The sequence below is a fragment of the Bos javanicus genome, chromosome 3, assembly GCF_032452875.1.
Source record: "Bos javanicus breed banteng chromosome 3, ARS-OSU_banteng_1.0, whole genome shotgun sequence".
Lineage (NCBI taxonomy): Eukaryota > Metazoa > Chordata > Mammalia > Artiodactyla > Bovidae > Bos > Bos javanicus.
In genome coordinates, this window is record NC_083870.1 from 89,681,641 (window position 1) to 89,704,353 (window position 22,713).

At 39.3% G+C, this 22,713-nt stretch overlaps 1 protein-coding gene across 2 annotated transcripts in view; it reads left to right on the plus strand.

The window, feature by feature from the left end:
• Positions 1-19,643, plus strand: part of FYB2 (FYN binding protein 2) — a 125,968-nt gene extending 106,325 nt beyond the window's left edge. For both annotated transcript variants that reach the window (XM_061411808.1, XM_061411809.1), the window contains exons 12-18: positions 1,464-1,492; positions 2,904-2,964; positions 10,077-10,160; positions 12,580-12,661; positions 16,067-16,223; positions 16,329-16,362; positions 16,914-19,643. In XM_061411808.1, coding sequence (XP_061267792.1) covers positions 1,464-1,492; positions 2,904-2,964; positions 10,077-10,160; positions 12,580-12,661; positions 16,067-16,223; positions 16,329-16,362; positions 16,914-16,926 — 460 coding nt within the window. In that variant the 3' untranslated portion in view covers positions 16,927-19,643. The remainder of the gene's footprint in view (positions 1-1,463; positions 1,493-2,903; positions 2,965-10,076; positions 10,161-12,579; positions 12,662-16,066; positions 16,224-16,328; positions 16,363-16,913) is intronic.
• Positions 19,644-22,713: the final 3,070 nt, after the last annotated feature.

Here is a 22,713-nt window from a genome sequence, read left to right on the forward strand (position 1 = left end):
TATATGAGGTTCACAAATTGCAGTCCTAAACACGGAAGACAGAGTCTAGTTCTAGTGGCCAGTGAGACCCTTAAGGGGTTGACCTTAGCAGGTTAGATGTTTCAACAAAAATTATTAGCATGGTGGCTACAGCCCCTTAAAATTTTAATCCAGGTGAGAATGCTGATGTTTTTTACATGTAAATGTGATTTCCTTTTCCTTAGAACTATTCAGTGACTGTTCATGACTTTTAGAACAAATATCCAATTCTTTTTCATTGCAAGTAAATACTATATGGCAGTCCCCTTCCTATTTGTCCAGCTCCATCTTACTCAGATTTACTCTCGGCTTCGCCCCATAACACACAGCCTGTGTACACCGTGCTATTTCATGCCTCCTTGCTTTCAACCATGACATCCATAGGTCTGAAATGCATCTGCACTTCTCTCTCTTCCTTTGATTATCAGAGTTCTAGCCTTCTCTTAAAATTTGGTTAAATATTATCCCTTCTATGATGCATTCCGTGAATCCCAAACCTGTATTACTGGTATCTCTTCTGTGTTTCCAGAACATCCTGTGCAAATCTTGTAAGATCTATTACAAGAAATCCTTTTCCTTACAGTCAGAGAATCTCAGGGTAAGAAGGGTCCATATGACCTGTACAACCCACTACACAAGCTTCTCTGCAGCTATTCCTAAGAGGCCAAATCTCTGTGTCTGCACACCTCTATAAATTCACTACATTCAGGGGAAAATCTGCCATTTTAGTAAGGTCTGAAAAGATTTTTCCCCTTAAATTTTGCCAAAATTTGCCTCTTTACCTTAATTTTTCAATTATTGCCATGGAGACATACCAAGATAACACAGAACTTTATTTACCTTTTATCCCCAGGCCTATAGGACTGAGCTTAAATTAACTGCTTAAAACACATGAATTTTTTTTCTACCACATCATACTCTTTCCATGTGATCTCTGTAACTATGAGATTTGACGAAAACCGGACAATCTACTTAGCCAAGTGCCCTCTCCTACTTGGCACGTTTACCATCTTCCATCTGGCCTGGCATTCTCTGCTTAAGTCACCTCTCTGGTTACATCTGTACATAGTCAGGGTCCAGCGTCTCCAGAGGGTCATCTCTCTCACCTTGTGTCCCACACGCTGGATATATGATTGGCACCCTGGAAGGTTAGAAAGGAGAAATAGGATCCTGTGGACAGAGAAGAGCTGTGGGAGAGCCTGAGACTGTCCCATTAGGTAAGTGGGTAAGGATGGTCACTGGGGATAAATAAGCTCATTTACAGGAAGGGGAGAGGTGATCAGAATAAAGCTGCAGGGAAGCTGGCTTCATATTGCCATTTTTTTCCCCCCAAAAGCATCCAAATCAAGAAACCTAGTCATCGCTATGTTGTTTGAGATGTTATCAATCAGCATTTCTGAATATGGCTTTTTCCTTAACCCTTTGTGTCTTTTGTCAATTAACAGGGCATTTTCCCTTTCGCTGCCTGATTTAAGTAAGTGACATTCACTTATTGCTGGAACAAAATTACTCAGCACTGACATTTGCAGTCTAAGAAAGAAGTAGTAATCCTCCCTGAATTCCATATGTAATGTAAAATTGATACATTAAAATCAAGGAAGATATTTTACATCACAGTATTACTTACTTTGGGGAAGACGGGTGACATTGCTCAAGTGCCTCCTATAGACCAGGCGCCCCTTAATATCTAAAAAATAGATGCATTGTCCCTTTGTAGGAAGACTCTCGGACTAAGATCCGTATTTTAGTGACCTAGGATTTGTACTCAAGTCTCTGAATACACAACGTGTGTGCGTTTTACATTTTACCACAGTCAGCTCACCCGAATTAAGACACAGTAATTTGACCATGAACACTTTCCAGTACACATACTAGCTGAATCAAGGGTGAGTCACTAGAATACTGTCTGCTTTGCTGAGAAAGTGATGGCGCACACATTAGCAGTGCCTGACATACAGTGCGCTCACTCTCCATCGCGCTCTGTAGGCTGACTGTGTCAGTGAGGGAGGGCCGTGTGTGTTGTTGTTTGTTAGGTTCAGTTTATGGGCTCTAGTGATAGTGGCTACTTTGATTTTACTCTGACTTGGCAATTAGAGTGTATTTTATATTCCACAAATGTGAGTTTGCTGCACTAAATAACAATTAATTATATAAATCTGGTATAATTACATCTCATAAAATCATCCTTGGTCCATTTAAGTCTACTTAGAACAGGCATGCATTTTACCTCCATCCAAATTTATGAATAACTGAACATGAATTGTGAATAATTACGCCAAAAGGTTTCTAACTAGTTCCAGTGGTGAGTCACTGGAACGTTATGGAGTTCTATGCAGAGCACCAAGAAATGTGAATATCCTAAACTGAAAATGTCTACTTATGATTATGTACTAAGTTAGATTCAATTTTACACAGGATTATTATAAAGAAGCAGTTGTCAATGGTTTCAAATAAAAATCATGGAGGAAAAATCAGCATTAATGTCTATTAAGTTGGTGTTTTCCCCTTGAAATTCAGCCCTCTCTTGTTCTAGCAGTGTTAACACCTTTGTCCGGTTCCAGGTTGATGGGAACCCAGTCTAAAATGATCCCTTCAGCAACTCATATTTTTTAGAAAGTTGCATAAAATCAAATTGATATAAATATTTATGCATGTGTTTCAGATACCAGGACATCTCTTTTTTAATCCTCAGTTGAATTTTTCCCAAATGGATTCTTTTTTTGTTCTTTGATCCTTTAAGCCTATCTATAGTCTATGATCAGATTTTGATAAAACAGGCTCAGAGATACATGTGGATAATTAAATAATTGTGTATAATTTGGAAAGTCAAGGATTGTATAAACCATATCAAATAACAGACTATTTTTATCCTATCTTGACGCCAGAACTTAGGTCTCAGGAAGTTATTATCTACGATGATGTGGCCATAAATGGAAAACAGCCAAAGTAAGTCAATTTACTGCATTGGTCATCTCTGCTGGTGTTTAACCCATTTCCTGATGTTTTGTTAACTATGGTCAGAGGACCATCTCTTTAGATCCTTGGGTGAAAAGTCAGGTTGTAATATATTGCTTCCACTAGGAATGGGGAACAATGAATAATACAGATGACCTAACAGTGGTAGGTGTTTCAAAACTAACTGGAGCTTTGTTTCTTACTTTTGAATCTATAGACTTGAAACTCATTTCAATACAACACTTAGTTAATAACCTCCTCTGGAGGATGGCAAGCACCACCTGGCAGAACCAACATTCTCAAAGCCTAAATAACTCAAATCTATCAAAGTGTTCCTGCTTCCCATCCTCACTACTAGCCACATGCAGGCACCTATTGTTTCTCAGCTGGATTACTGCAATGGCAGAATGAAATCCAAACTGCTTAAGAAGACATAAAATTCATTATTGATACAGCCCTGGCAAACTCTCAGCCTCAACTATACTTGCCACTCACCCATTATTCCTGTGTTCCATCCATACTGTAGTATCCAGCATGTCTAAACTTTCATATTTGCCCCAACCTCTTCAGTTCATCCAACAAATACTTACTGGGCAGGTACTATATGCCAGGCACTGTGCTAAGTGTTGGGTATAATGCAGTGAACACACAGTTATAATTCCTATTCCTTTCTGATTGGAGAGATAGATAGATAAATGGTGGATCATTAAACATGGGAATCTGATTGCTTTGGATATTCTGAAAGAGACTGGGCATATGCTATGTGTGTTGGGAGGAGGCTGATAGTCATTTTAGGGTAGATATCTGGGAAAAGGCTTTCCAAGGTTAGAACTTAAGAACAAAAGAATTGTTCTGCCCATAACACACTTTGCCATGCTTTTTGCTAGGCTAAGTACTTTATCCTTTATTATTTAAACCTGAATTCAAATTTTGCTTTCCCCAGGAAGCAAAAGCTCAGAGAGCTTTTGGGTTACCTATTTTGGGTTATGTACCCCTTTTTATCAGAACATTCTTTTCACAGGTGTATTGGTCTTATTTCTTCCCTGTCTCCTCCTCTACATGGAAACTTCCTGAGGTGGGGCGTGGGCTTTCTAATCCAATGTATCATGTGGCCTCATACCAAAAGATAGTTTGTTAAATTGGTTAATGAAGAAAGACCTGCTTTCAAAAAATTTGCAAAATGTTTTATGGTCAAAATAGGCAGACATTTCCATTTTTAGGGGATCCAGAAAGCCTGTGCCAAGCTGAAGCAAGCAAGGATAGGAAACATTTTGTCAGTTGGAGACTGGGGATTGAGAGAGGGAAGTGAGGATGATTTGCTGTGGGAGAGAGGAGGGCAGCTGTGTACATGGAAGACGTGTGTTTGGGAGGCTTCACTGGACCATGCGGTGCATGATCAGGAAACTGGTGTCATGAGCAGGAAATGTTAACTTGGCAGGAGATGGAGGAGAGCGCTGGAATATAAAATTGGAGTTGTAAGAAAACAAAATGTGGCCACACTTTTTGGTGGAAAGACTTCATATTAAAAGTGAACATTTTGAAAGCTTTTTTGATTGGTGAAAGAAACAAACTTGGAATAACGCCTCCACAGACCGAGTGGGAATCGCCCTTTCACAGGTGCCGTTCTTATGAGCCAAGAATTTGGTGTTTAAAAGTTTATATTGAGGGAATAACACGTAATATGGTTTGAAATAGAGGTATAATAACCTTATGAAGAGCATTTTATAACTGATACCATTGTGAATGGGGTGAAATTATTAAAGGAATGACTTTGGTAAAGCTTTTATACACAAGCAAAATGTAGTCATTACATTTCTACATAGTGATCTGTTTTTAGCATATAATTTGTAGTCCTCAAGACTTTCAACAAAAAACAGAAGTCCATCCTTACCAAAAAAAAAAAAAAAGAGGCAGAGACACAGAGGTTAGGTTATTTGCCCAAGCTCATGTAGCCAATAAGGATTCAAACCCTGGCAACTGGGCTCCCAATCCATTCTCTTCACTGAAGCACTAAGCTAATTTCCTAGTGATACTTTATCTTGATCTTTCATGATCTTTATCTTGATCTTTCTTTTAGTTAGTATTTCCCTAGTATACATTTTTAATCTTTTTTCTGATTTCCATATTCTTGTTCACTGTGTCTTGTATACATATAGCTGAATTGGCTTTTAAAAAAATCTAATATAATGACCTGTCTTAACTCCTACCTTGCCCTTGACGTAAAGTTTAATCTTCTGAAATATCATGGTGCTGACAGCACTTTCCTCAGGACAGACTTGTCTTCTGCGCTTGCATATTGCTTACGGCCCTGTCTAGTTTCAATTTGTTTGCTGGGGGTTATTAGAATATAGTATGCAGGACTTACTACAAGGGCAAAGCATAGCAATTTGTTAAAAACAAACAAACACAAACAACTTTTATCCAGGACCTAGTAGTTCTGTATTGGGAGAGCCCTATTTATAGAAAATTCTTTTGCCCAACTGCCAAATAGGGCTTCCCACGTGGCTCAGTGGGTAAAGAATCCTCCTGCTGCAAGAGACACTGGTTTAATCCCTGGATTGGGAAGATCCCCTGAAGGAGGGCATGGCAACCCACCCCAGTATTCTTGCCTAGAGAATTCCATGGACAGAGGAGTCTGGTGGGTTGGAGTCCATGGGTTCACAAGGAGTCAGACACGACTGAGTGACTGACACTTTCTCTGCTGAATAAGGGAGTCCAGAACTATGGGCAAGAGGACACTTTAGGAAGAGTAACTCGACCTAGACCCTTCTGCAGAAAGCTGTGGAGGGAAGGTTGGATGCAAAATATTTATTAGAATATTATTAAAGTTGCTCAGATGAAAAAGTGATCAAAATGTGTTCTGAGATGGTGATAAAAATGAAGATATTTTATGATTAAATGATACTTACCAAGTCACTTAAGCCTATCAAAAACCTGACCAATTTCTATTTCATGTGATGGAGCATATCTTCTGTAGTATGGCCTCAATGAATCAATTATTAAAGACATTTGTAGCAGATGGAACACTAATGGAAAAGAGCACAATTTGGGATGAGAAGGGAGACGGAAGGTGATACCCGAGTTCTTGTAAGCATGGATAGTTTGGATGTCATGTCCTGGTAGGTGTTAGGTTGAAGAGATGCCTAAACAACTCTGGATTAAATTGTTGCTAGATAATCCAGACCTCTGCTTTTCATCTCCTTTTGTTCATTAGAATTTCTCCTAAAGAGTCACCAAGGAAAGGAAGAAGGGGGGATCTTAAAAAGGACACTGGAACAGCTTCTGCAATCTGGTACTAGTGGGGCCTATGGCATGTCATCTTCTCTGAATCTTAGTTTCTTAACCTATGATATGACAAAAAAGCTATCCTTGTCCTGTCAAATTCATTAAGCTCTCTAACTAGATCCCTATAAAAGCTAAAACAAGTTGCAGAGAGGCAAAGAGTTGACCATAATGGTCACATGGCTAGCAGCGGTAAAAAGTGTTATGACTTTTCCAAAAGAACAATATGGTACTATGTATCTACAATGCCCAAACCCTTTCTGTAATTCTGCTACAAGCAATTAGCTCTAGTAAAAAATAAAGGAAACATTAAAATTATATATAAAATGTCTATCTCAGGGCTGTATATAAAAAGAAATGTTTAATAGAACCCAAATTCACTAGGAATATTAGGCAACATGACCACTTAAGTGTATGTAAAATAGTTTCCAGTGACATGGGTAAATGCTTTCACTATAATTGAAAAATAGCAGAATGCAAAATTATATATACAGTTTTGATCACAATTCAGCTTCTAAAAGTGCTTAGAAAATGTTTAGAAGGAAATTTGGACCTTTGAGAGGTCAGATTATGTTTAATTTGTCTCTCTTACAGTTCTGCTTCCATTTTTTTAAATACTCAGGATACAGTGCTTTATAATCAGTAAAGAAAATAAGCTGTTCAGTAGGCATTTGCTTTGCCTATTCCCTGCCTACATAGCTATGCTGCTGCTGCTGCTAAGTCGCTTCAGTCATGTCCGACTGTGCGACCCCATAGACGGCAGCCCACCAGGCTCCGCCGTCCCTGGGGTTCTCCAGGCAAGAACACTGGCTGCTGCTGCTGCTGCTAAGTCGCTTCAGCCGTGTCCAACTCTGTGCGACCCCGTAGACGGCAGCCCACCAGGCTCCCCCGTCCCTGGGATTCTCCAGGCAAGAACACTGGAGTGGGTTGCCATTTCCTTCTCCAATGCATGGAAGTGAAAAGTGAAAGTTAAGTTGCCTAGTCATGTCTGACTCTTAGCGACCCCATGGACTGCAGCCTACCAGGCTCCTCCATCCATGGGATTTTCCAGGCAAGAGTACTGGAGTGGGGTGCCATTGCCTTCTCTCACATAGCTATAGCTCCTTCCTAACAAGTCCATGCATGAATTCTCACTGAACACTTCCTCTTTGCCTAGCATTGTGATAAGTTTGTAGTAGATACATCTGGAATTCTTGTCTGGATCCCATCTTTTGTGAACCTAAAATGGAGAGATAAATGAGTGAACATTAGACAGGTAGAAAAGTAATTGCTGAGCTCCTTGTTATAGACTCCAAAGGCAATGAACGTTGAGCAAAGAGTGATGGGAGATCCCTAGGCAAGTCCTGGAAAACCTTTTATACAAGATCCCTAAGCAAGTTCTTGAAAGCCTTGGCTAAGATGCGTCTTTCTATTTTATTGAACTCTAGTTGACTACAATATTGTGTTAGTTTCAAGTGTATAGCACAGTGATCCAGTTTATTTTTTTCTGATTATGTCCCATTGCAGGGTATTATACGGAATATAATTTCCTATGCTATACAGTATATCCTTGTTGCTTATCTGTTTTATGTATAGTAGTCTATATCTGTTAATTTCATATTCCTAGGCTGCATCTTTAATGCTGGTTAGATGCTGCATCCTTGATATTCTGTTAGACACCTGGACCATAATCTGAAGGGAATGGTGACACAGTGTCACTAAGAACTTTTAAAATTCCTCTGATATAGTATCCTTGTAGTTCTAATTTACCCAGTGAAGAATTACTGTGTTCTGATGTGCAGACACCACATACATACAAATGGTTGACAGAGGAAGGGTTAGTTTTGCTCACATCAATGATGAACATATAAATTGCCAACATCTGCAGGATCATTGAAAAAGCAAGTTTCAGAAAAACATCTGTTTCTGCTTTATTGACTACACCAAAGACTATGACTGTGTGGATCACAATAAACTGTGGAAAATTCTGAAGGAGATGGGAATACCAGACCCCCTGACCTGCCTCTTGAGAAATCTGTATGCAGGTCAGGAAGCAACAGTGAGAACTCGACATGGAACAACAGACTGGTTCCAAATAGGAAAAGGAGTATGTCAAGGCTATATATTGTCACCCTACTTATTTAACTTATATGCAGAGCACATTATGAGAAATGCTGGGCTGGATGAAGCACAAGCTGGGATCAAGATTGCTGGGAGAAATATCAATAACCTCACAGATGCAGATGACACCACCCTTATAGCAGAAAGTGAAGAAGAACTAAAGAACCTCCTGATGAAGGTGAAAGAGGAACGTGAGAATGTTGGCTTAAAGATCAACGTTCAGAAAACTAAGATCATGTCATCCAGTCCTATCACTTCGTGGCATACAGATGGGGAAACAGTGGCAGACTTTATTGTTTTGGCCTCCAAAATCACTGCAGATGGTGATTACAGCCATGAAATTAAAATATGCTTACTTCTTGGCAGGAAAGTTATGACCAACCTAGAAAGCATATTAAAAAGCAGAAATAGTACTTTTCCAACAAAGGTCCGTTTAGTCAAGGCTATGGTTCTTCCAGTAGTCATGTATGGATGTGAGAGTTGGACTATAAAGAAAGGTGAGCGCCGAAGAATTAATGCTTTTGAACTGTGGTGTTGGAGAAGACTCTTGAGAGTCCCTTGGACAGCAAGGAGATCCAACCAGTCCATCCTGAAGGCGATCAGTCATGAGTATTCATTGGAAGGACTGATGTTAAAGCTGAAACTCCAGTACTTTGGCCACCTGATGCAAAGAGCTGACTCATTTGAAAAGACCCTGATGCTGGGAAAGATTGAAGGCAGGAGAAGTAGGGGATGACAGAGGATGAGATGGTTGGATGGCATCACTGACTCAATGGACATGAGTTTGGGTAAATTCCAGAAGTTGGTGATGGACAGAGAGGCCTGGCGTGCTACAGTCCATGGGGTCCCAAAGAGTCGGACACGACTGAGTGACTGAACTGAACAAGTGAAGAAACATTTTGAAGCAGCAGGCATGATCAAAGACTGTAGACTTCGTTGTCAAGCACACTTGGATACAAAGCCACTAGGTTCAAAGTGCTGTTTCTGTGACCATGATAAGTTATGAAGATCATCTATTTTCCACTTTGTAAAACGTTATGAAACACTGATTGTTGCAATGCTTCCTGTAAAAAACACATTAGTTAAGATATGTAAAGTGCCAAGCGTAAGACTTGACACACAGGTGTTCAAAAATAGTTTCTTCTGTAACACACTCTCCACTCTTTGCATCCTTTTCTGCTAAACACATCCTTTCCTGTCTCACAGTGAGGGTCCATTTTATCATTCATGTTCTATAGGTGAAGAAACTAAGGCTCAGAAAGGAGAGAAAGTATGATTATAAACAAGTTGATCTCTTGCTTCTGGCTTCAAATTTGCTTTTTTTTTAATTTTTATTTTAATTTTATATTGGAGTACAGTTGATTCACAATGTGTTAGTTTTGGGTGTATAGCAAAGCAATATGGTATATCTATTATTTTTCAGATTCTGGCTTCAACTTTGGATTGCCACAGATCAGACGTTAGCATATCTGGGAGCCAGATATGGCCACCACTTGTTTTTGTGAATACAGTAACAACAGCAATGTCAAATTGTTATGATAGATAGCATGGCTTGCAAAGCGTAAGATATTACTCTCTGGCCTTGCCAGAGATTATCAAAACATACTTCTAGATGACTTTCTAATTTTTTGGTAAAACACAATTGCCCAAAAAGTATTGATGGTTCCATGAAGACTTTAGTTCAGTCTTAATTTACTTGCACAAAATATTTTTCTTCTTAGTGATGAACTTAAAGGAAAGTCTTGGAAGCTGAAGTTTTTGACATTGAAAGAAAAAAAGAAAAAAGGTGCTAAAGAATCGGAAAGGTAAGCACACAAGCGCACTCACACCACAGCTTTTCTGTTGCAGTTTACACGTCTTACTGGCTGTGTGATCTTGTCAGGTTATTAAATTTGATATTTGGATCCTCATCTACTGAATGAAAATATTAACATCTATATTACAGTACAACAGAGAGGATTAAAAGAGAAAGAGAATATGAAAATGTGAGTGTCACACACATTTATCATTCCTGCTTTTGGTAGATAGGGAGCAAGAAAAGAATTCTAGCCATCATTTTTTATCAAAGGATGAAAAATTTCCCGTCTTCCTCTAGGCTGTAGAACCTTTTCCCTGTAAGAATGAACTTAAATAATATACCATTTAGAACTTGAATGATGCCTTGAGTAGAGAAACTGGGTATCATATAGCAAGGCTGATTTCCCTAACGTATTGATACAATATAATTCTAGTGATCACTACATTAGTGTTAGAAATAAAACAATGTTTTATTGACTCAAGATCTATCCTTTATTCATGTGATTCAAACTCCTAGGTGGCTGTGGGGGGAGGTGATGTTTTTTACTATCCCTGATGGTGACTTACTGCTCTGTGCTTCAGTCTTCTCAGTTGCTGGGATCTAGGGCAGGAGCTGAGGCACTTTAACTAATGTCTTGGGGAAATCCTTGTCTAAACAGTCACTGGGCTGAAAACACTGTATGGTCTGTCTGCTCTGGGAAATCTGTCTAGAAAAGTCCTAGAGGGGCACCCCAGAAGAAATCAGACATCAATCTATACCAAATTTAAACTCAGAGGATGGCATAGGGTAAGGATGGCCCTTCGCTAAGTTTTTAAGTTTAGACTTGATGTAATTTACTTTTCCCAAGTTGGAAATATGTATTCAAGACTACAAAAGCATCTTTCTACCTTAAACATCACACTTCTACTTTTGCATTTTATTGTTCAGTCACTCAATCATGTCCAACTTGTTGCAACACCATGGACTGCAGCACACCAGGCCTCTCCATCCTTCACCATTCCCCAGAGTTTGCTGAAACTCATGCCCATTGAGTCAGTGATGCTGTCCAACCATCTCATCCTCTGTCATCCACTTCTCCTCCTGCCCTCAGTCCTTCCGAGCATCAGGGTCTCTTCCAATAAGTCTGCTCTTCACATGAGGTGGCCAAAGTATTGGAGCTTCAGCTTCAGCATCAGTCCTTCCAATGAATATTCAGGGTTGATTTCCTTTAGGATTTACTGGTTTGATCCCCTTGCTGTCCAAGGGGACTCTTAACCATCATCTCCAGCACCACACTTTGAAACCACTGATTCATCAGTGCTCGGCCTTCGTTATGGTCCAACTCTCACATCGGTACACCACTATTGGAAAAACCATAGCTTTGACTATATGGACCTTTGTTGCAAAGTGATGTCTCTGCTTTTTAATACGCTGTCTAGGCCTGTCATTGCTTTTCTTCCAAGGAGCAAGCATCTTTTAATTTTGCATAGCACAGCAAAACAAAATTCCAAGAAATGAAATATCAGTGAAATTTTTTACTTTCCCCATCTCCTGCCAAAAACAAGCTTTCCTCAGTCCATGGGGTTCTCCAGGCAAGAATGCTAGAGTGGGTTGCCATTTCCTACTCCAGGGGATCTTCCTGACCCAGGGATCGAACCCACATACCCTATGTCTCCTGCACTGCAGGCGGATTCTTTACCCTCTGAGCCACTGGGGAAACTCACTATTTTAATGACTATACATAAACCATTTTAGGAAACAATCTTCAAGTGCTTTATTTCTTACAACAAACTGATATTATAGTTTTCTTCAACTGAGTAATTTGAAAATGCAATACTGAGTTTAACATTATTCCTGTATATTGATGTATCCATTTCTATGCATTCTTTGTTCCTTTTCAAATGATTTTTTTCCATAACTTACTCTACCAATAAGTAAGGATTACTTTTTTAGTGTAATTTTACTGCAACCCTTTTTTTATCCCTTTATTAATCAGGATGATGGCCAGTTCTCAGAGAAGTTTGAGGGCAGTTTCCTGGTATAAAGGCATGGAAATGACAGCCCACCTTCTAGGATGTTCCATGTAGACTTTGAATGTTATATGCAAAAGGACAGCTGGAAAGGGGGGTTGGGCCGGATTATAAAATACCCTGTGTACAACACAATGGGACCTGACTTTATCTTACAGTAGAGGCAGCAGAGACAGACAGGAAGGCTTTAAGAAGGAGAGTGGTATGATCAATTAAATTTTAGAAAGATGACTCTGGAGGCAGGTATACAGATGGATTTGAGAAAGAAGAGGCAACAATAAGATGGTATAAAATTATACACAGAATTATACCTGAATTTATCCTGGAGTAGAATGAGTTTATAGCTTTGGAAGCTTAAAGAGTTTTTTATATATAGTAACACTTAACCCTACCTGCACCTTTCTTGCCATCTTCTAGGAGTTTCTTCAAAACCAAGAAGCAAAATTTACAAAAGGACAGGATGAAAAGAGAAGAAAGACTTTTTAGAGAAAGATTCAAGGTATGTTCTTCTTTGAAGGTAAACATTAACAGAGAAAGTAAAAAAATATTTTTTTAAATTCTGTTAAGTGTGGTGCACATCTGTCTCTCTGGGACTGTCATGATCTTTGATTAAACATGTGATAGGTTAATTTTTCCCCATACATTTCTGTATTATCATGCCTTTGTACATGCTATTTCCTCTGCCTGGAAAAACTGCTAAGTTGTTCTTTAAGACTCTGTTCAAATGTCATTTACTCTTCCTTAACTCCTTGAGCCAAAGTGTGTGTGTGTGTGTGTGTGTAGTCTGAACTAAAGGCTTGAGTCCCTTTTAAAGGACAGATTTTTGTCTTTTTCAAGTTCCCCCTTAGCTCCCAACATAAAAGTGGATACACTGAATAATTAAACAACTCTGTCACTGAGTCCATGGAGCATTTTCTGTAATTCCAAGGTTCACACACTCCTCCCTTTTGATTTCATGTACTGTCACAGTGAGAATTATTAAGAAACATATATTGAACACCTCCCACGTACCAGACACTGGATTGAGAGAGAGTTATACAAAGCTCTTCATGTCATGACCTTCGTCTTTCTGGTTTTATTTCTCGCCATTTTCCACCTTGCACTTTGTGCCTTGGCAACACATTGTGCATCGCTCTGTTTCTCGAGTGAATATCCACCGCATCCTTGTCCCGCTATTTCCTTCCTCTAGACATTGACTCGATCCGTTCCACTGTCCAGTGTACCCTTGCTGCTTCTCCATCTGACTAGCACCTGTTAATCTGTGATGACCTAGTTCAGGCATCTCCTCTAGGAACTCACACTTGCTGATGAAAGAAATTACTCTTCCTCTGCTGCTGCTGCTAAGTTGCTCCAGTTGTGTCCAACTCTGTGCGACCCCAGAGACGGCAGCCCACCAGGCTCCCCTGTCCCTGGGATTCTCCAGGCGAGAACACTGGAGTGGGTTGCCATTTCCTTCTCCAGTGCATGAAAGTGAAAAGTGAAAGTGAAGTCGCTCAGTCGTGTCCGACTCCTAGTGACCCCATGGACTGCAGCCTACCAGGCTCCTCCATCCATGGGATTTTCCAGGCAAGAGTGCCGGAGTGGGGTGCCATCACCTTCTCCAACTCTTCCTCTACAATACTTTATACCTGAGCAAACCTCTAGCTTATCACAAAACATTAGCATTATTGCAATACATGTTCATCAGTTAAACTTTGAATTCCTGGAGGACAGGGGTTATATTATGTATCATGTCCATGTAGTGAGACCTAATACTGTATAAAAATGTTTTTGGACTCAACTTAGGAATAAACACAAATTCTTCTTAATCATTAATACGTTCTGCTTGAACCAAGCTAATTTAGGTTACTAGATCTATAATATGAAATTACTTACTGCAAACCATGATGTTCTTTGATTAGTTGAAAAACGAGTGTGTAACAATTACTTGTTGAAAGGACCCTATGTTCCATCTAGTGCTTTTATTCACCACTGTATTTCTGACGCTCTCATAGGCAGCAGAAATTCCCATTCTCTTGAGTCCATTCTTCTCAATCACCTGTGGTGAGTCTCCTTGATACATCATTAAAAAAACTACACAGTTTCAATAATTTTTACTCATCTCAAATCACACCCAACCAAAATATTGGGTGCTTCATTTGTGTCAGGCATTGAGGGTGCAAGGATGGATAAAATTGCTTCCCGTTTTTATTTTATGAGACAATATGTTGATTAAATGTCATCATGGGGTACATACAAAGTGCAGTTAAAACAGTAAATTATACATGGCAGTCATGAAAGCCTTCATGAATAGTGCTTAAGAGAAAAAAAGCATTTCAGGCAGAGAAAACAGCAAGCGCAGTGGCATGGAAATATGGAAGGTACACAGTGCATTCAGAATTATCATATAGCTTGATGAAGCTTCAATGAAGGGAAAAGAAAGAGGGGGGGATGGGAATGATGTTGTGCAAAGGACCCTAAATGTCAAACTAAGAAATCTGGGTTTGAATGAAGAGTTTTTAGAATTTTATTTTAAGAAATCAGATTTGCGTTTTAAGAAATCATTGTGAACAGTGGTCTGGGAAGGGTAAGATCAGTTAGGAAGCTATTACTCTGTTAGGCAAAAGAAAAACCTGTCTTGTGGATTAGATCGCATTTGGTACCCATCATAATTCATCATCCAAATCCAGGACATTTCTGAGGGGAAGGAGGCACACTTAATCATTTTAAGTATTTATAACTAGAGACATTAAATATAAACAGAGACTATCCTGAGTAAAGGAAGATGTGTGGCTACCCTAATTTAGTGAAATAGACATCTGCAAGTATAAGCTACATATTCTAGAACTTTTTCCAATAAGTGGATTTCAATACATTAAAAGGTGGTGTACCTGTACATGGACAGGTTGGCTAGTTAATAACACAGGAAAAACAAACAAACAAACTCTCCTAAGGCCAGAAATCGAATCCCTCAGTTGTTCCACAAGTGTTTGTCTTCAACCACAAAAGGATAGTGGGACCTGCTCCCAAACACCATTCCTAAAGTGAAAGTCGCTCAGTCGTGTCTGACTCTTTGTGACCCCATGGACTTAGTCCATGGAATTCTTCAGGCCAGACTACTGGATTGGGTAGCCTTTCCCTTCTCCAGGGGATCTTCCCAACTCAGGGATTGAACCCAGGTCTCCCACGTTGGAGGCTGATTCTTTACCAGCTGAGCCACAAGGGAAGCCCAAGAACACTGCAGTGGGTAGCCTATCCCTTCTGCAGGGTATCTTCCAGACCCAGGAATCAAACCGGGGTCTCCTGCATTGCAGGCGGATTCTTTACCAACTGAGCTATCAGGGAAGCACACACCATTCCTACCTCTTTAAAATATGTGTGCTGCAGCTATTAATACATGTATGCAAGAATATATGAGCCCACTAGAGAGGAAGGGTGGAAAGAGTGCCATCTAGAAATGCAATATATATAGGAACATTATAAACTCTAAAGCCCTACACTACACAAAGAGGTTTTCTGTTTCCCTCTTTTTGTAACTTGTCCTTTCCTGGGTTTACTGATTGGCTTCATTACTAGAACAATTAATATACCATTCACAATACTTAATTTACACCAATGTTACCACCTTTTCTCCTCCCAGAATTCCTTCTAACTACAATTCGATAATGGGTATGAAAACATTTTGAAAATATGATCTTACCAAACAAATGTAAAGGTTGTGATAATAAATAAATGTACTTTTATTTCTTTAAATAACCTTTCTTTCCCTAAATATCTTGCTATTTTCTTTTTCCTTAGACATTAGTTAACAGATATCTGGCCTCTTGAGTTTATTTTGAGGTTACCATAGTATGACTTCCATTAATGTTATAATGAAAAAATAAATCTATGCAAACATATTCTGATTACTAATTTTTTCTTTCAGTATGACAAAGAGATTACTGTCATCAACACAGCAGTGGTGTGTTCCAATAATTCAAGAAATGGAATATCTGACTTGCCAATAACCCCTGGAGAAGAACTAGATGTCATTGATATCACTGAAGAAAATCTAGTGATATGCCGCAATTCTGAAGGCAAATGTAAGTTACTAGGTTATTGCCTGTAAGATTTCAATCACTGCTTTTGAAAAAAACTCAAAAGCATTATAACTTTCAGATTAGTAATAATGATTTTTATTTCTATAGATGGATATGTGCTAATTGAACACCTAGATTTCAAGTAAGTGGTTTGACTTTATACTATAAATCAAATTCTGAATACTTAATACATTACTGTGTACATGAGTCTCAAGGAAAGACTATTGCATATATGTACTTCAGGAAAAGTTTGTAAATATGCAATGCTCTATTCTACAAGGAGCACTTCCCTGGTGGCTCAGATGGTAAACAATCCGCCTGCAATGTGGGAGACCCAGGTCCAATCCCTGTGTCAGGAAGATCCCCTGCAGAAGGAAATGGCAACCCACTCCAGTATTCTTACTAGAGAATCCCATGGGCAGAGGAGCCTGGCGGGCTACAACAGTCCATGGGGTCACAGTCAGACACAACTGAGAACTAATTCTTTCTTTCTTCTATAAAGATTACTTGGAAGAGTAATTTTTTTGTCTGCCACTCCTGAGTATGTTATCAGACTTCTCTATAGAGCATATTTGTAAACATTTTAAAGGAGTATAAGAATATTAAACTGAATAAGAAATCCTCCCCAAATCTCTTACTCTTCCATGGGCCTGTATTTCAAAGTGTTTGTTTATTTCTCCTTTTTTCCCTCAGGCAACAAGTCTGATCACCTTAGAGAGATCAAGATCAAATGGTATGGTCTGCTCAAGTGTGAACTAGTTCTAAGGTCTCAAGGATTGAGAAGATGCAAGAAAGGTTTAACAAGGACCTAGAAGAAATAAAAAAGAGTCAATATATAATGAATAATGCAATAAATGAAATTAAAAACACTCTGGAGGCAACAAATAGTAGAATAACAGAGGCAGAAGATAGGATTAGTGAATTAGAAGATAGAATGGTAGAAATAAATGAATCAGAGAGGATAAAAGAAAAACGAATTAAAAGAAATGAGGACAATCTCAGAGACCTCCAGGACAATATTAAACGCTGTAACATTTGAATCATAGGGGTCCCAGAAGAAGAAGACAAAAAGAAAGACCATGAGAAAATATTTGAGGATATAATAGTTGAAAACTTCCCTAAAATGGGGAAGGGAATAATCACCCAAGTCCAAGAAACCCAGAGAGTCCCAAACAGGATAAACCCAAGGCGAAACACCCCTAGACACATATTAATCAAATTAACAAAGATCAAACACAAAGAACAAATATTAAAAGCAGCAAGGGAAAAACAACAAATAACACACAAAGGAATTCCCATAAGGATAACAGCTGATCTTTGAATAGAAACTCTTCAAGCCAGGAGGGAATGGCAAGACATACTTAAAATGATGAAAGAAAATAACCTACAGCCCAGATTATTGTACCCAGCAAGGATCTCATTCAAGTATGAAGGAGAAATCAAAAGCTTTTAGTTCTAAGGTCTCAGCCCTGCTTTACATTAGTTTATGTTGCCAGCATGAGACGGTGGAATCTGTGGAAATTTTCGTTAACAACTTAGAAAAGAAAAATCCTCCACATTTAGATGTTGGTTTTACTACTAAACAGTTATCTTTCGATGTCTATTTCAGTATGTATTTCACTGCTGGCTCAAAATGTGAAACAGTGTGAGTTGGCATTTGAGCACTTGTTTAATGAGCCATGTCCAAAGTTAGAAATCACGCCTTATGGCACCTAGTCAGTTGTGCAGATGGTTAGTTTGCTTCTAATGCTTCTAATATTAGTACACGAGTGTTTATAATTTCAAGAAGATGTGCATTTAAATTGGGTGTAATTTAATTCTGAAAAGTAAATAGTGTAACCAACATCTTTCAAATACTCCAATTTCAGGTATAATCCTAAAGCAAGAGGACATTTCTACATTGATTTTTATCATAAAACTAAAAATCTAACAAATGTTGCCAAAAATTGGTTTCGTTGGGAATAGGATGCTGAAAAGTAGTTTTTTCCTAAATTCACCCAACATTTTGAGAATTGCCTAAATATGTTTAAATATTTAAATTATACACTGTATCAGTTTAAAATAACCATTTTTTACTTTAGACAACAGGATATTTTGTTTATGACTTAATATGTATTAAAATTATTTATAAGTATTTTTACTTACAGAGAGTAAAAATAAGCTGAGCTGTAAATAACATTCTATTTTTCAAATGATGTACACGGCACGTTAGGCAGGGTGACCCTGACCTTCAAGGGCATGATCCACGGCCTCATCCTCTATACTGTGACACTATTTTTTAAGCTTCTAGGTTCTTTTATCTTTTTTTTCTTGTTGCAAATGGCATGTGCCAAGAAAGGCCAAGCTTATTCCAGATGAAAAGTATCAAAATTATTCATAGGGCTTAGAGAGGAAAATAGGTGGAGAGATTATTACAAATAACAGTTATAACAACATATAGGTGACACTGAAACTGGGTCTTTAAACATAATATATTTGCTGGACAAGACACAGAGAGGTCGATGCTCTCCCTGGTGACTAGGAAGAAATTCAAAGTAGAAGGAGTCTAGTCTATCTGGTAGGAAGTAGCAAGAGCTGAAATGGGGTAAGCCAGGGCTAGAATGTAACAGAGGTCACTTGGACTTTTTCCTCTAGAGAGTAGGAACCATCCAGCGGTCTTAAGCAGGAAGACAACACCAGATGTCTAGAGAAAAAAGGGAAAAAAAATCACAGCAATATGGGTGACTGATTATGGATGACAGATAAGAACGAGGAGAGACTAGTCATCTTTGCGATATTCAAGGCAAAAGAGCACTAGACCTTAATTTAAGACAGCCACAATAGAAGTATATACAGTACAGGAGCCCCATTAGAGGGAGAGGTAAGAGAGAAACAGAATTGAGACGTGATGATGAAATTTCTTTTTTGGGAGATGAGATTAAGGCTGACACCAAAGACTGGGAATATATTTCTGCTTGTACCCCCGCTAACCTCCCCGGATGAAATTTACTACTCTGAGAGGCAGGGCAGCCAGGCAACTGTAGCCCTCTCCCACACTGTGGGCACTGTAGGAGACAAGGACAGGTGTGGCCCAAGCTCAATGAGAGGGAGTGCAAGGCTGTGCTGAGCAGAGACCATTCATGCAATAATCCTATACGAAAGAGGACCAAAACCTACGTATCACTCTTGCCACCTCACCAAAACATGACCTTAGATCTGAGGTGACAGTGGGACTCGATTTCACCTGACACAGCTCTGTCCCATTCACGTTCTGTCTCGTGGCATGGCCTTGTATTCTGCGTCCATGGCTTAGCTCTGAGTCTCTTATTTCCTCATCAGTAAAGCAGCGCTAATAGCACTCACTTTGTCCACTTCTCAGCATTGTTGTCAGGCTGTAATGTAATAATATAAATAAATAAGTGTCCTAAAACCCTTAATACAAAATACTGTATAAGTGTGGTTATTTTAGTACCTGGCCTTTTGTGAAGTTGGAAGATGCTGAACACAAAAACAGGTTTTGGAAATTAAGACTTGAAAGAATGGCTAGGATATCTCTACCTCTTAAATTCAGAAAATCATCTGTAAGGAAGATCAAGGCAAAAAGGCTGATGTGTACATCACTGCATAACCCTGTGGGTGTGATATGGCCTCGTAACCAATCCAAGGTGACCTTAGGTGCATCAGGCCATCTGCTCTATTTCCTAAGCAGTGCAGCCACTTCCAATGGACCCCAGGGCTACCAGAAATATTGTTAGGGGAAAACTGTCATCGTTACTCCTCAGAGAAGGAAATGACAACCCACTCCAGTGTTCTTGCCTGGGAAATCCCATGTACAGAGAGGAGCATAGTGGGCTGCAGTCCATGGGATAGCACAAGAGTCACTACAATTTAGTAAGAAATCTTTTATGCTAGTAAATCTACTAGCCAAGAAAAGAGGATAAAAATCATATAATGAAAAAGAAGCATGTTGGTTTCAGTGAATTCTGTTAAAATTGGATGATACTAAGATGCAGAGTATGTCATGAGCAACGCTGGGCTGGAAGAAGCACAAGCTGGAATCAAGATTGCCGGGAGAAATATCAATAACCTCAGATATGCAGATGACACCACCCTTATGGCAGAAAGTGAAGAGGAACTAAAAAGCCTCTTGATGAAAGTGAAAGAGGAGAGTGAAAAAGTTCGCTTTAAGCTCAACATTCAGAAAACTAAGATCATGGCATCTGGTCTCATCACTCCATGGGAAATAGATGGGGAAACAGTGTCAGACTTTGTTTTTTTGGGCTCCAAAATCACTGCAGATGGTGACTGCAGCCATGAAATTAAAAGACGCTTACTCCTTGGAAAGAAAGTTATGACCAACCTAGATAGCATATTCAAAAGCAGAGACATTACTTTGCCAACAAAGGTTGGCAAGGCTATGGTTTTTCCTGTGGTCATGTATGGATGTGAGAGCTGGACTGTGAAGAAAGCTGAGCACTGAAGAATCGATGCTTTTGAACTGTGGTGTTGGAGAAGACTCTTGAGAGTCCCTTGGACTGCAAGGAGATCCAACCAGTCCATTCTGAAGGAGATCAGCCCTGGGTGTTCTTTGGAAGGACTGATGCTGAAGCTGAAACTCCAATACTTTGGCCACCTGATGCGAAGAGTTGACTCATTGGAAAAGACTCTGATGCTGGGACGGATTCGGGGCAGGAGGAGAAGGGGACAGAGGATGAGATGTCTGGATGGCATCACCAACTCGATGGACGTGAGTTTGAGTGAACTCCGGGAGTTGGTGATGCACAGGGAGGCCTAGCGTGCTGCGATTCATGGGGTCGCAAAGAGTCGGACATGACTGAGCGACTGAACTGAAGATGTTAATAAAATAATCCAAGCTTAAAAAAAAAAAGAATGGCTAGGATATAAGATTTTTACATAGAAATACTTAACAGGTTTTTGAAACAACACTTTTCTATGTTTTTAAAGTATAAACCATTTGGTCTAATTTAAACAAATACCTAATAACTACTGATATGGAATACATTTTTAGGAAAAACATTCCATCCACATCAAGTAGTTATTTCTATTTCATGATCAGCCACATTCCTTCCATTCTTTAAATCACAGTGTGTGAAGTTCAGTTTCAATGCTATTAATCTACAGAGTCCCTTAATGCAAACATTATAATTTCAGTGATGTTTCAAGCAGATGTCATCTGTCTCCTAGAAACCCTAATCTAGCAAAACATTTCAATGGAAAGACTGAGTTTCTATTTAACTTTTTAATTTTGTATCAAAAGATATCATTAGAGATGACAACACTCTGTCAGAGAAAAAGACAGTTTGCAAAGGGACCCGAACCTAACAGAGGTTAACGATACCCTCATTCATGTATAGGCCAGGCCAGCAGCAACCTGCTAACATGCACCGACAGAGCTGTCCCTTCCTCCTTTCCAGTACCTCTGACACACCTGGTCTTCCAAGCCGCCTTAGCATTCTCTCCAGCAGGGCCTCTCCCACATATGTTCACAACTTTTAAAACATAGGATTCTAGAGGGAAGAAGAGGAAGAGAAAAAAGTCAATACATAAAGACAAATTGCTAAGAAGTGGTTGTTTCTGGGTAACAGGGATAAGACTTCAGGGTTTCAACAGTTTGGACACTGATGGCTTTTGAGAATAGAGAACAAGCAATGTAGATGTGGTCTGATGTGCTTATGATGGTCACCTCCCGTATACTTTCTGAAAAACATCCAAGTTGAGATTTATGAGAGTTCTATTTTCTTTATCCAAAATTTGAAGAGAACATGTTTGTTTTTGTTACTGAATACCTTTTCCCTTTATTTCCTAAAGTGTAAAGGTAATAGATGCTTATTGTAGGAAATCAGAAAAGTACAGACGTTTGAGGAAGCAAATAGAAATCTTATAAATCTCAACTTGGATGTTTTGCAGAAAGTATATGGGGGGTGACCATCATAAGCACATAGGACCACATCTACATTGTTCTCTATTCTCAGCAGCCTGCAGTCTAAAACGCTGCTGTAAGCCTGAAGTCGTCTAGGCCTTTGCCTTCCTCTCCTATGATAAGCAGAATTTTGGCTTCAGTGATCTTCTTATCCTGGCTTTAATACCTATAAATATGTTATGTGACTTGGGAAAAAGGAACTTTTTACATGAAATTAAGTTTGCTTACCGGTTGACCTTAAAATAGGGAGATTATTCAAGTGAGCCCTATTTAATAGCATGGACCCTGACAACCAGAACAGTCAGCCAGTCAGAGATATAGTGAAGAAGAGGCAGGAAATGTCTGTTACTCACTTTGAGGATGAAAGGGGCCATGGACCAGGCAGTAAATGTCTGTTACTTGCTTTGAGGATGAAAGGGGCCATGGACCAGGCAGTAAATGTTACTCGCTTTGAGGATGAAAGGGGCCATGGACCAGGCAATGATGCTGGTCTCTAGAAACTGCAAGTGATTCCCAGTGAAGAGCCAGAAGGGAAACGGGCCTGTAGTCCCATAGCAGCATGGAACTGAACTC